Source organism: Citrus sinensis, chromosome 7 (genome assembly GCF_022201045.2).
Source record: "Citrus sinensis cultivar Valencia sweet orange chromosome 7, DVS_A1.0, whole genome shotgun sequence".
Lineage (NCBI taxonomy): Eukaryota > Viridiplantae > Streptophyta > Magnoliopsida > Sapindales > Rutaceae > Citrus > Citrus sinensis.
Genome location: NC_068562.1, coordinates 8,961,609 through 8,973,778, shown reverse-complemented (window position 1 = coordinate 8,973,778; position 12,170 = coordinate 8,961,609). Strand labels below are relative to the sequence as shown.

General features: G+C 34.4%; 2 protein-coding genes across 6 annotated transcripts; both read left to right on the top strand.

The window, feature by feature from the left end:
• Nucleotides 1-244: 244 nt before the first annotated feature.
• LOC102624713 (protein JINGUBANG-like) lies at nucleotides 245-3,066 on the top strand. Its single transcript, XM_006465676.4, has 2 exons — nucleotides 245-1,065; nucleotides 2,156-3,066. Exons 1-2 carry the CDS (start codon nucleotides 364-366, stop codon nucleotides 2,888-2,890), a joined length of 1,437 nt encoding a protein of 478 aa, XP_006465739.2. The 5' UTR covers nucleotides 245-363; the 3' UTR covers nucleotides 2,891-3,066.
• Nucleotides 3,067-5,641: 2,575 nt separating this feature from the next.
• On the top strand, nucleotides 5,642-11,562 carry LOC102623371 (uncharacterized). 5 transcript variants are annotated; one of them, XM_025095843.2, is made up of 14 exons: nucleotides 5,642-5,795; nucleotides 5,930-6,002; nucleotides 6,394-6,538; nucleotides 7,199-7,425; nucleotides 7,865-7,902; nucleotides 7,983-8,062; nucleotides 8,251-8,318; nucleotides 8,796-9,114; nucleotides 9,492-9,604; nucleotides 9,681-9,746; nucleotides 10,083-10,173; nucleotides 10,320-10,387; nucleotides 10,949-10,989; nucleotides 11,115-11,562. In XM_025095843.2, exons 1-14 carry the CDS (start codon nucleotides 5,764-5,766, stop codon nucleotides 11,299-11,301), a joined length of 1,548 nt encoding a protein of 515 aa, XP_024951611.2. In that variant the 5' UTR covers nucleotides 5,642-5,763; the 3' UTR covers nucleotides 11,302-11,562. The 5 variants fall into 5 exon arrangements, with proteins under 5 accessions (XP_024951611.2, XP_006465646.2, XP_024951621.2 ...); XM_006465583.4 differs by having other exon boundaries at nucleotides 5,643-5,795; nucleotides 10,952-10,989; XM_025095853.2 differs by having other exon boundaries at nucleotides 5,719-5,795; nucleotides 6,414-6,538.
• The last annotated feature ends 608 nt before the right edge of the window (nucleotides 11,563-12,170 follow it).

Below are 12,170 nucleotides of genomic sequence, written 5' to 3'. Positions count from 1 at the left end.
TTTCAGTAGCATTAATTCCTAATTAGGATATCCCACTCCGAAGGATTTAGAAATTAATTATGGAGTAAAATATATTATGTATATGGAGCCGGCTGTATATGTATATTACCATATTCAAGGATTTACTAGTTACCCTCTATAGTTTTTATAATAATATTCCATTACCCCTTAATTGCAAGTTTCATTGACAAAATCATTTCGATCACCAAACAAATATTTTTCATTGAAACTTTAACATCAGGAGGTTAAGAGGGTATTATGAAAATTGTAAAAGAATAATAATGATAACTTATGAAACTTTAAAATTGCAGAATCAAAAGCACTTCTGGCAGCTGAGTAACATGCACATATCAGCTAGCATTTATGTTACGAACCCACCAAACTATGAAACTCATTACACCATATATTATTAAACTCCACCGTATATATTCAACCAATATCCTTGTCCTGTTGAATTTGGGAGAGAGACAAGAGAAGCAGCAGAGAGAGAAAACAATGTCTTCTCTAGACTCTCCAAATCCATCTTTTGCTATAAGAGAGACAACACCAACTGGAACAGCGCCAAGCACGTTCTTGAGAAGCATATCAACAAAGGAACCTTCATTCTCCACATTTCCATACTCACCACCTCGCTTTTCCTCTCCGATAAGCCTCCACACTTCTCCTCTTTCCTCTCCTCGCCACCCTTTCAACCCCACCGCAGCGGCGGGCAGCAGCAGCCCAGAAACCTCATCATCATACCGTTGCATATCTTCTGTTCTCAAGAAAGACGGCCAGATACTGTGCATAGCTGTAGGAAATGGGTTTATCTACACGGGCTCTGACTCAAATGTGATAAGGATATGGAAGCAGCCGGAGTTCACTGAATGTGGGCGGCTGAAGGCGAAGACAAGTATGGTAGTTGCAATGGAGGTGAGCCATGATAGGGTTTATGCTGCTTATGGGGATGGCAAGATTAGGGTTTGGCGTAGCACTTGGGATAGTGGGGTGAAACATGTTAAGCTGGCAACGATTCCGAAGACTGGTGGCGCTGTTCGGAACCTCATCGTCGGCAAAGACAAGATGGTAATGTGATGTTAGCTACTATATGAAACTTTTTAACTGTTTTGCATTAATGGCATTATTTGTTTTGTCGTTGAAATACATTCATTTGTGTGTTTGAAAAATGATGATGATGAGAACCCGAGTACTAAACAGTTTTGTGAAATTATAACACATGGTTTAGGATTTAATAATTACTTCTTGCTATAGCCTATATATATGGATTTCCTTACTGTGATATAACAATTAAAAATAATAATAATAATAAAATATTAATTTAAGTATTTCCTTACTGATATTAGTGATTCTAAATACTTTTCAGCCTTGAATTAGATTATATATTTGAACCAAATTTTGAATATGAAACAGAGTATTTTCACAAGAAAAGAAACTAAAGTACTTTGACAAGAAAAGCGAAACTAGCTGGGGATATTATTAATTCATGAATGTTGCGACAGGGAGAGGCACCGACTTTCAAACGTAATTTATTGAATATCGAGGGATATTGGTAAGTTCTGTTGTGACCTATTAATGTTAACTTCCCAGAAGACAAAATTTTTAGTGAAATAATAACAGTAGAGTGGAAAAATAGTAAAATTTAGTTGACGTGGCATAATTTTAATTAAATGCTTCTAGCAACTAATTAAAATAGAAAATGAGTATATATGGAGATATAAAGGCTTAAGCTTCTATTGGCTTTTGTTCCCATAAATGATTCAGTGGCCTGCAGGACAAAAATTTATTTGTGTTGTGAGAGAAACAGTTCATAATTTCAATAATGGGGGACACACACCAACTTGTTATGCGACAGAAAAGAAAAAAAAATTACAATCTTTCTTCATAATTAATATGTTTAGACAGAAATTGATTGAAGTCGGGGTTATTGTGGCTTTTTGTAAGGCTTGGCTGAAACAAGAAACTAATTTTTCAGTTTCTTGGTGGACTTAGTAATGGGAATAGATGCTCTCGTTGCATTAATTCTCTTTGTTTTATTGATGGTATATAACATTTTAATAATCAGTTTATAAGTATTTAATATTGTTCCAGCATTATATAAATTTAAGTGACAAAGAATTGGATTATATTGTGTTTTGTATTAATGTATGTTTAGCAGATGAAGCATATGGGGCCAATAACTTCAATAGCAATCAACGTTTCTGATGATACCCTATACTCAGCTTCCCTTGATAAAACAATTAAAGTATGGCGCATAAGAGACTCCAAATGCATTGAGACCATCCAAGCACATTCAGAGCCAATCAATGCTCTAGTTGTGGCTGACGACGGAGTTCTTTACTCCGCCTCTGATGATGCCACTGTCAGAGTTTGGCGTCGTTATTTCTACAGTGAAAACCAGCTCCACACGCTCATTTTAACCCTAACAGCAAAGTATTCACCAGTGAAAACCCTAACCCTAACCCTGGATGATGGGTTATTGTACGGTGGCTGCACCGATGGCTACATACACTACTGGCATAAGGGCTGGTTCTCGAGCCAATTGCAATACGGTGGTGCACTTCAGGGTCACACTCACGCCGTGATGTGCCTTGCTAGCGTGGCTAATTATGTGATCAGTGGCTCTGCTGACTCAACTAGTAGGGTTTGGGCTAGAGAACAAGATGGAAGACATACAATGCTAGCAGTTTTGGTGGGACACAGAGGGCCAATTCGATGTGCCATTGCATTTTTAGGGCGTTTCGGGGAAGAGACTGAGGATGAATATTGCACAATTTGCACTGGCAGCCTTGATGGTGTCCTTAAGATGTGGCGTGTGACACGACCAAAAAGTTCTTGTGGGCATTTGAACAAGACTAATGGGCATGAGTATTTTGAGCTACAAGAAGGTTAGTTTAAGTAACTAAATGCGTGTTGGTGCAAAGAAATTAGTGTATATTAGTTAGCTTCAGTTTAGTTTAATTGTTTAATTAGGGATAATGTGGACCATTAATAATATGGTTTATATGTAATTAATTATGCTAGGAAGAATTAAAGTTGATTTTTCTTAATTTTCTCGTAAACTAGCTGGCTAGCTAGCTAGCATATTTTAGATGAATATTTAAGTATTGAATTAATTATTCTTTGCGGTCTCTTTAATTTATCAGTAGAATATAACGATAATGCTATACATCTTAAATTTTTTATCTAAAAAAACTAACTCAAATAATATGGTATTCATCAATTGATTGGTGAGAAGTATAATTAATTCAGTTAAATCTTATAAAAAATTATCAACCACTAAATAAATAACACATCTATAAAATTAGGATAAAAAATTTAAAATATCTATCATTACTCAACACATCACATTTGAACCAATTAAAAGTTTCTCATTTCATGAGTTTGGTGCTTCGTAATTTGAAAAATTGTAAATTGAATTCGATTCTTGGACTGATTGCCACACTTTGCACGTAATTATTTTAATTTGCCAATTTACCATGTAAAAATTTATTATATTGTCTTAAAGTAAAACCATGAAGGCTGTAGCCAGCATACAATATCTCGATACATATGTGAAAGAATCAAACAGCACGTGCTAAATAAGTAGCAAAAGCGACAGTTGGGTGAAAATCAATATCAAGGTCCCGAACGCGGTCGTTTTCGTTATTGATGTTCCTCGGACTCGTCAAATAAGTCCCATGTGCTTGGCACGTGCGTCACTCCTTTTGATAATAAAAAATAGTACCGGAAAAGGCAGCCGCAGTTTGTTATTATTAGGCTGGTGCTACTTTACGTTTAACGTAACGTACGCCACACACAACAACAATTGTGGACTCTATCACGAAAATTGTTGCTGTGTGTGGATGTACGTTACGTTAAACGTAAAATAACGGGATCCTTATTATTATGGTTTTGTCAACGGAGCTTCATAAAGTTTAACTGATCGACAGTGGACTTTGTGAGGTAGATTTGAGAGAGCTTTTCTTCTTCAAGTTTGTTCTCTGCAGTGTTATAAAATGAAGCAGCAAAATTGCTTCTTGGATGAGTGAAAGTCACATACTGACTGAACCGTGTATTTTTAAGACTAATAATCAATATTTTTAATCCTTCACTCATACTACCTAATTAGAAATTGTATGCATATTCTGGAATTGTACTGGATCTTTATCCTGAACCCGCAAAACCTGAAAAATAATAAATTAACAGAATAATAATTATAATCCATCTCACACAGTTGAGAATACAGGTATCTACATATGCTCAAGTACTGACCAGGAGAATTAATTCACTTTTTTCTAAATAATTTTGCCTCAAATGAAAGAGAAACACATGCTGTTGTTACCAAGCATACAATTTCATACGCCCATATAGGAATTAAACACAATTACTTTTGCATTTCACGGCTTGAGCCACTGGCTAGCGCTGGCGCATTTCCAAATTCCAATCCATCATTTGAATCTTCATTACGATCAGAATTCTCCTTCTTCGACAAACGACAAATGGAGTAATAAAGTAAACGCAAACCGGAAAGAATGGCAATGATCGCCAAAGCTGATACAACGTAGTCGTTGATTGAACGATGGGCACGTCTGCACCCGAAGAAAACTCCAAGGCACACCATGGCTGATCAAGTTGCAGTGCCGCAACAAGGCGTCTTGCATGTTGAGGGAGATATATAATTAACGTACGAGAAGAATTTTGTCTCTTAAGGTGTTCTTTGTTTATTGTTCAAGTTTCTTTGGGTACTCTTCAATAGAGGCTACATGGCTTCATTTCTTTGTCTTTGAATGAGTCTTTTTCTGTTCACTTCTTTGTCAAGTATGGTATAAGATAATCCCGAGGGCTTCCGGGTTCTGCATTAATTCCTATATGGAAAATTAATTTTTTTTTTTAAAAAAAAAGAAAAGGCAAGAGTTTCATTCTTTTCTTTTTTTTTTTGTTTTTCAAATTCCTTGAATCGATCTTAAATTTTCATTAAATTAATTTTACATAAATTGTAACACATTATTTGATGTATAATGAAAATTGAGTAAGCGGGAGACAAATTATAAGACCAAATAGTGATATATAAAATATGTAAAGGGGTTTCGATTTTTTAATTTAATTAACGCATAGATTACTTGGCTAAAATATTGTTATCTAATTAACCAATAAATTAAAGGCTTTTTATTGATGAAAAGTCATTTTGTTACTGCTTTAAATTTCTGTTTTTGTCCAATAATATTAGATTGAAAGAATTAAGAAAGGTACATAAGAATCATAGAAAGTAAATTAGCACTGTATCGAATGATAAAATGAAAAACTGAAAAGAATTTTTTTATTAAAAATTATGATTGATATTTCGTCACAAAACTCACCACTGCAACACAAATTAGTGACACGAAATGATATTACAACAAAAACATATTGGATTTGTATAATCTATTTATTAATTTTATTTAGTTTTGAGATTTATTGAAGTGCTTGACACTCAACCTATTTCTAACACGATTAATTATTCAATTAGTTATATTATGTTAACTCACGATTTAAAATAAGGACATGGTTAAATTATGTAATAATATAACTTATATTCATCAAAGAGTTGTTCTCTCAATAATGAGTGTTTGATTAAAATGTTAATAAATGGGCTGCCCAAATTAAACAGAAGCCCACTTAAATGGCCGCAAGTAAGTAAATAAAATAATAAATTAGTCATTCTCCTGTAATGAGTCATCACTTGCACACGTGTGAAACAATTATCCTTCTCACACTTTCTGACAGCGTGCAGGGGAGGGGGCTCGAATGTTAACTTGCAGTTGCAGGGCTCACTTCAGGTACACTCATCAGTTCTGTCCAGTTTCTTTAAACGCATCTAATAAACCAAAAGTAAACTATTATATATCTGTATTTTTCTTTTCTGGGTATTACTGGTTATTGAATTTAAGCTTACTATGCTTGCACTATGCAGACTTGACCGGGTTGACCGTTTGCTGAAGTTTACGAGTACTTATGTGAACTCGAGGCCGCTTGATCACTCTCAGGTTTCAAATATGCTTATTTCTTTTTGCTAATTGTTAATGGATGTATTGCTTATATGATACTTTATGAAGTTATATTACCTTATTTTGTGAAAAATGATACTATCATTTATATAGATTATTGAGTACCCTTTTCTAGTTTTTTGCTGTTTGGCCATGTTTGCTCTTTGATTTGTTGAAAGCTTGACAGAAAAGAGACTATTTGATTATATTTGCTCTTTTTTAGTACTTTAATTTCTAGAATCCTTTTTTTTTTTCAAAAATGACCAAAAAAAAAAATCTTTTCAGTTCTCCTAGATAATTGTTTTAATTTGTACAGTCTTATTACTATTGCTTGTAAGCATCTGAATTGGAGATTTAGAACCATTTGCTTGTTGTTCTGCTCTCATGACAGGGAGGCTGTTCTTATTATAGTTTAAGCCGTGACTGGAAAATGGGTGGAGCAAGAGATAATCAGGGAGCTGTGTACGGGGACAAGAAGCAGAAAATAATTAACCCTGTGTGGAGACCTGTGTCTACTCAAGCCAGTGTCAATGAAGGTCTTTGGTTTTATTCTTTCTTTTTTCGTCTTTATCAACATGACCTATGATACTGTTTGCTATCACAGATGGATCATTTGTTGGATTCTTTTGTTTGCTAATCCTTGTCTAATGGTCATAGAAATGCTACACGGTGCAGATGCAAACAAACTAGCTTGATTGTGGACCTTAAATGATAAAATACCTATAAGCTGGTGACACATTTCTTGATTCTTAAACTGGAAACGGTTTCTTTTTCCTCTCATATTTCATTCTTCCTTTGCTTGTCAGTCTTTTTTTTCTCCTCGCTTTTTGTCCGGAAAAACAGTTTTCAGATTTTCAGATATGACCTAAGTTCAAAGCATTGACTCTTAACTCATAATCGATAATTGCTATAAATACCCTGTCATTTTAATAGTTTCTGATTATCACTATACAATATTTATCTCCTTTGGCAACATTGGATGGTGTTCTGCTGATTGTGGATTGGCCTTTTATATTAATGTACACTGGTCACATTGTAGATATCATATTTTATTTCTAACAGTTGATTTTTTGTTTTAATTTTTTGTAGAGATTGAAACTGAATTTTGTATTTCACTCTCAAACAGAAATAATGCGATTTTTGTTGGTTTAGTAACATTTGATGTTGCTGATGGGACCTTTGATGTCAATTTTTAGAAAGCTTGGTAAAGGATGTTTCGGAAGATGGAAGTCAAATTCAAGAAATGCACTGCAGTATATCAAGCAATGTTTCAGATGCTCAACTGGGTGTGGAGGTTGCTGAAGCAGTGAATGAAGGAACTGACTTGACTCTGAGTTCTAGTGCCTCGCTGGATGACATCAAGGATGAAACTTTGGAAGGAGAGCCAGTGCCTTCAGCAGAAAGGCATTCACTTTCAGTTGAGGTATTACTTTAATTATTAGGTTTTGGAAAAAAGGGGCAAAAAAATTGGTCTGTCAGTAATAAGCCTCAAAATGAGACCCATTTGCTCAATGGCTGGATTTTCTCATTATTCCTCTTGAGTATAATTCAGTTGGCCCTTTCCCTGCTGTTATACTATTTTTGTTGGGCTTAACTGGCTTAGTACAGATGAACCAGATGCTTTTAGAGATCTTCTAGGAAACCATTTCCATGTATTTACTATTTATCTATAAGATGTTTTTACCAAGACATGCTTGCTTGGTTAAAATGGCTGCTGAATCTGCTAGATGTTGTCTTTGCTTAATTCAGCATGTCTTTAAACAATTAGCATAATAGAAAAGGTTATTGTGAAGACCATGTATAGGGTAATGTTAAAACCAAAGTTCATAGATTTGATCTCACTGTCTGTGCTTGATATGCAGGTCGGTGCTTCTGTAATTCGTTTTATTAAAGGAAAAGAGTAAGAAATTCTGCATCTAAACCTCTTTTAAGACTCAAATAACATGTAGGTTCCTTATTCCTTCAATCTTCCTCTTCCAGAGGATCTACGCAGAAAAAATTTGAAAAGGAGATGGGAGTTAAGATTATATTGCCATCATCCAAAAAGGAGGACTCTATCAGTAAGTTGTCTTGGTCTTTGATAATTAATTTAAATCTGGTTAATATGATGTTATTTAAACAATTTTTCACAATATATTACAACATTTTGAGTTTCAGGTATTCTAATTTGAAAAATTTTCACTCTGTTTCTAGGGAATCTGATTGTTATCTGTATGCTATTGTATTGTATTTTTTACTTTTGTTGCAGTCATTGAAGGCAATTCAACAGATAGTGTAGCTAAAGCTTCAGAAAAGATACAAGCTATAATTGCTGAGGTTAGTGACACATCTTTATGGTTTATTAAAATTGTAACGGTGTGGTGTATATTATTTGTTGCTGAAAAAACTCAAGTACTAGTTTACTGGTCAACCTTTTCTTTCGCACACTTTTTGTCAGTATTGAACTGGGCCATGCCTGTGAAAAATTATATAATGGAGAGGGATGGGTAGCTAGGGTCAGTAATGCCTTAGCTGTTGTTTATCATGCAAAAAAAAATAAAAATTATACTGGTAATAGAAGAATCCCGTTATTACTTTTGTCAGCTACTCAATTATTCCAAAGGTTCTCTGAACTTCTTGTTAGGAATTTTTTCCCATTGTTTAACATAAACTTATTAAGAACTATTTCATAATATATAGAGCCTGTGATTATTTTACTTATTTTGCTTTCCTATGTAAGTCCTACTTATTATTGTTTCTTCCTCTTTGATATCTTGCTATCAACGATATCTTAACACTTCTCTTGTATCACAGGCAGTCGAAAGTCCAAGTCTTGACTACTCTCACTTTGTATCTCTTCCATTGGCTGTACATCCGGAATTGGTTGACAAGCTTGTTAATTTTCAAAACACCATATTGGGAATTACTGATGTATGCCTAGATGAGAATGTGGGTAGCAAATCAAATGAAGATGCTTCTGACAGTGAAGAAAAGGAGCAACAGGTAGACCAAGAACATAAAGTTGCAGTTGAACTTAACATAGGTGACAACAGTGAACGTGTTAAAGTGGATAGAACAAGCATACCTATTGTTGGCTATGAAGCTAAAGCATCCAGGCCTTCTACTTCATCTGGTGAGAACCATTGTATTTTGTGATGCATTAATGCTTTAAATCTGCACAATCCTTTTTGTGGTATGTAGAATCTACAGTTAATCTGTGGAAGTGGATATAGATATTCATATATGCCCAAATAGAATGGTTATACTGAGAGAGTAATAAGGTAGAATTTTCAGTTTATTGGTAGCTTCTCTTTTCATTGAATCAAAGGCACACACGATGTGATTTGCAGGTGCAAATGTTGCATGTTTGTGATGGGATTTATTCACATATGTAAATATTGTCTTCCTTCAAATTCATTGAAGATCATTTGCATTAGTACTTGTCAATGACATCAGTTCTTTCTCTTTCTTCGACTGACAAAAAATCTCACTGTTTGTGATTTCAAACAGACTTGGGAATTGACAAATCCATATTTATTAAACCAAAAACATTTCACTTAACTGTATTGATGTTGAAGTTGTGGAACAAAGACCGAGTTAATGCAGCTACCAATGTCTTGAAGGTAAATTCTATTAAATTATATATTTATTAGTCAATAGTGGGATTCTTGATAGTCTAATTTCCTGTGTTTTCTCCAGAGTATTTCCTCAAAGGTGATGGATGCCTTGGACAACCGTCCTCTCTTTATAAGACTGAAGGGACTGGTAAGATTGTATTCCATTTTGGATGCAGCTTGTAGAATTTTTTAAGTGCTTAATGCTTATTGAGTATGAGGTGTTAGAGGTGCTATCTGACTGTATTAATCTATGAGTCCTTAATCTTCAAAGTTTCTAATCACTATGCATAATTTGCTTTGAGCATTTTAATGATGGCATGGGATTGTATGATCTTCTGTCAAGAGAGAGACTAGGATCAGTGTGTGGAACTGTCTTTTATCTACATTGTGCATCTTAGCTGCTTTCTTCAAGAGGGTTAAGGGAGGAAGCCACTTATGTTTCTTATAATGTTACTTGTTTATGATTGACCTTATGTGTTTTCAGGATTTAATGAGAGGTTCCAAGGATAAAGCTCGTATACTCTATGCGCCTGTGGAAGAAATTGGCGATGGTGATCGACTTCTCCATGCATGTCGTATCCTGATTGCCTTTGTTTCATCAATTTTTGCTCCACTGTGCACTTCACTTATAATTAAAATGAAACAATATTACATCATTTCATTAAATTTAATTGTTAATTTTATTCAATGGAATCTTTTGAAATTTCTTGAACCATCGTAGAAGTCATCATTGACGCATTTAACGAAGCTGGACTTGTGTTCCACAGAGATTATAACAAAAAGTTGAAGGTACAGTATATGACCTTCTAAAATACTCACTTTTGGCCTCCAATATGTTTATCTCGTGTTATTCTGGATTTTGGTATGTTATTATGTATTCTTAATTTTGAATTAATAATATTTTGATACTATATCTTTCTAGTTTCTACTACCTATTGAGTTGAGTTATTGCATAGAGGTTGATGAAAATATTTTCTGAATGATTGCATTCTAGCTTATCTGCATGAAGGACTATAGTTTATTATTCAGCCTTATCTGAATATTATATTGATTATATCTGAAATACAAAAATGTTGCTTCAATTTGCCTTCATTTTGTATGGGTACTGTGACCTAATCAATTTAAATTACGGTTTCTAAGAGTGATAATTAAACTTCTTTCTGTACCAAAACAGTAAGCCAGTTTTAATTATCCATATGCTGCGAGGGGATTATATTTTAAATTTATTTCTTACCATATTTAGTCCCCCAAAGTGGCTTCGCATTGCTTTTGGGTCTTTTCATTTTAATTGTTAGATTGCAGTTTGGTTTGAAGAAAATTATCGCTAACAGTTGGTTGTTTCCCAAATAGCAGCTGCATGCCACTCTGATGAATATAAGGCATAAGAAAAGGCAAGTTCCATTTTTCTCTCCTCTCCCCCACCCCCACTCTGCCCCTCCTTTTATTAGTTATTAACCATTTGGTTTCTCTTTATATCTGGTTGGGCTGATAAGTGATTCTTAACTGGATTTTGCAGGAGAAAAGGAACAAGAAGGGTTGATTACTTTGATGCACGAGACATTTTCAAGCAGTTCGGATCCAAGGAATGGGGAGAGTATCTCATTAAGGAAGCTCATCTTTCACAAAGATTTGTGTACGATGAAAGTGGTTTTTATCATTGTTGTGCTTCAATTCCTTTTCCTGAAAACATGCAAGTAGACTGACTCATTTAAGTTGAAGCTTCCCAGTGGGAATCAGTCAGTAGATACTCTCTTAGGGTAATGAAGCCGATGTATTTAAAATTTGAGTTTTAGCTTCTGAATTTATAAATCTTGTCCTTTGCACCTTAGATATTACTGAATAAAACGGGCTTCGAACTTGTTTAGAGAGAATAATATTTACCCTTGATGCTCATTATGAGTAATAAACAAGATGTGTTACTCATTCAAAAGTGAAATTTGTAATCAATGTGCACTCTTAATCAATTTGTTTCTTGAAATGTTCTTCCGTCAAGTGATTAAGGAGAAATAGTCTCTCTTAACATTAAATCAAGGAGGAAAGCAGTTCAATAAAATCACTTTTGTCGGAAAATGAGGACGCTTGGGTTGGCACTTTTAGACTTTCTTTACTCCTCTCTGTTATCTCTTCTGTTTTATCAATTACTCTTTTAAATAACCCATGTATCTTAATTTTACCTAATTAGAGTGAAGTGAGAAGTGATGCAAATACTTGCATCATCATGTTCCAGTTAATTAACCAAAAGCAAAGTGGGAAATAAAAAAAAAATCCACACCTTTTTCACTAAGTGAGCCCACCACAACTTAAGGAAAAGTTATTATCAGTCACCCTCAAAATGGAATTGCTATGATTTTGTTGTCCCTTGATAATTGAAGATATTGGACCCCAGCTATGACTTTTATAGTTTATTTATGTAGAAAATTTTGGACATGGTCAATGCACGAAGCAGGCAACAGAACATGGGCGGTAAAAAGAAATGAGAATTATCTGCTGCAGCATCCAAATCAGATAATAGTGTTGAATCATATCAACATTCCCAAGCAACATCATTGAAAAACTCTCTCTCTCTCTCTCT

Coding starts and splice junctions, on each gene's coding strand:
- LOC102624713 (XM_006465676.4), top strand. CDS start 364: ATGTTACGAACCCACCAAACTATGAAACTCATTACACCATATATTATT. Junction 1,066..2,155: donor TCGTCGGCAAAGACAAGATG/GTAATGTGATGT, acceptor TATGTTTAGCAG/ATGAAGCATATGGGGCCAAT.
- LOC102623371 (XM_025095843.2), top strand. CDS start 5,764: ATGTTAACTTGCAGTTGCAGGGCTCACTTCAG. Junction 6,003..6,393: donor GGCCGCTTGATCACTCTCAG/GTTTCAAATATG, acceptor CTCTCATGACAG/GGAGGCTGTTCTTATTATAG. Junction 10,388..10,948: donor ATTATAACAAAAAGTTGAAG/GTACAGTATATG, acceptor TTTCCCAAATAG/CAGCTGCATGCCACTCTGAT.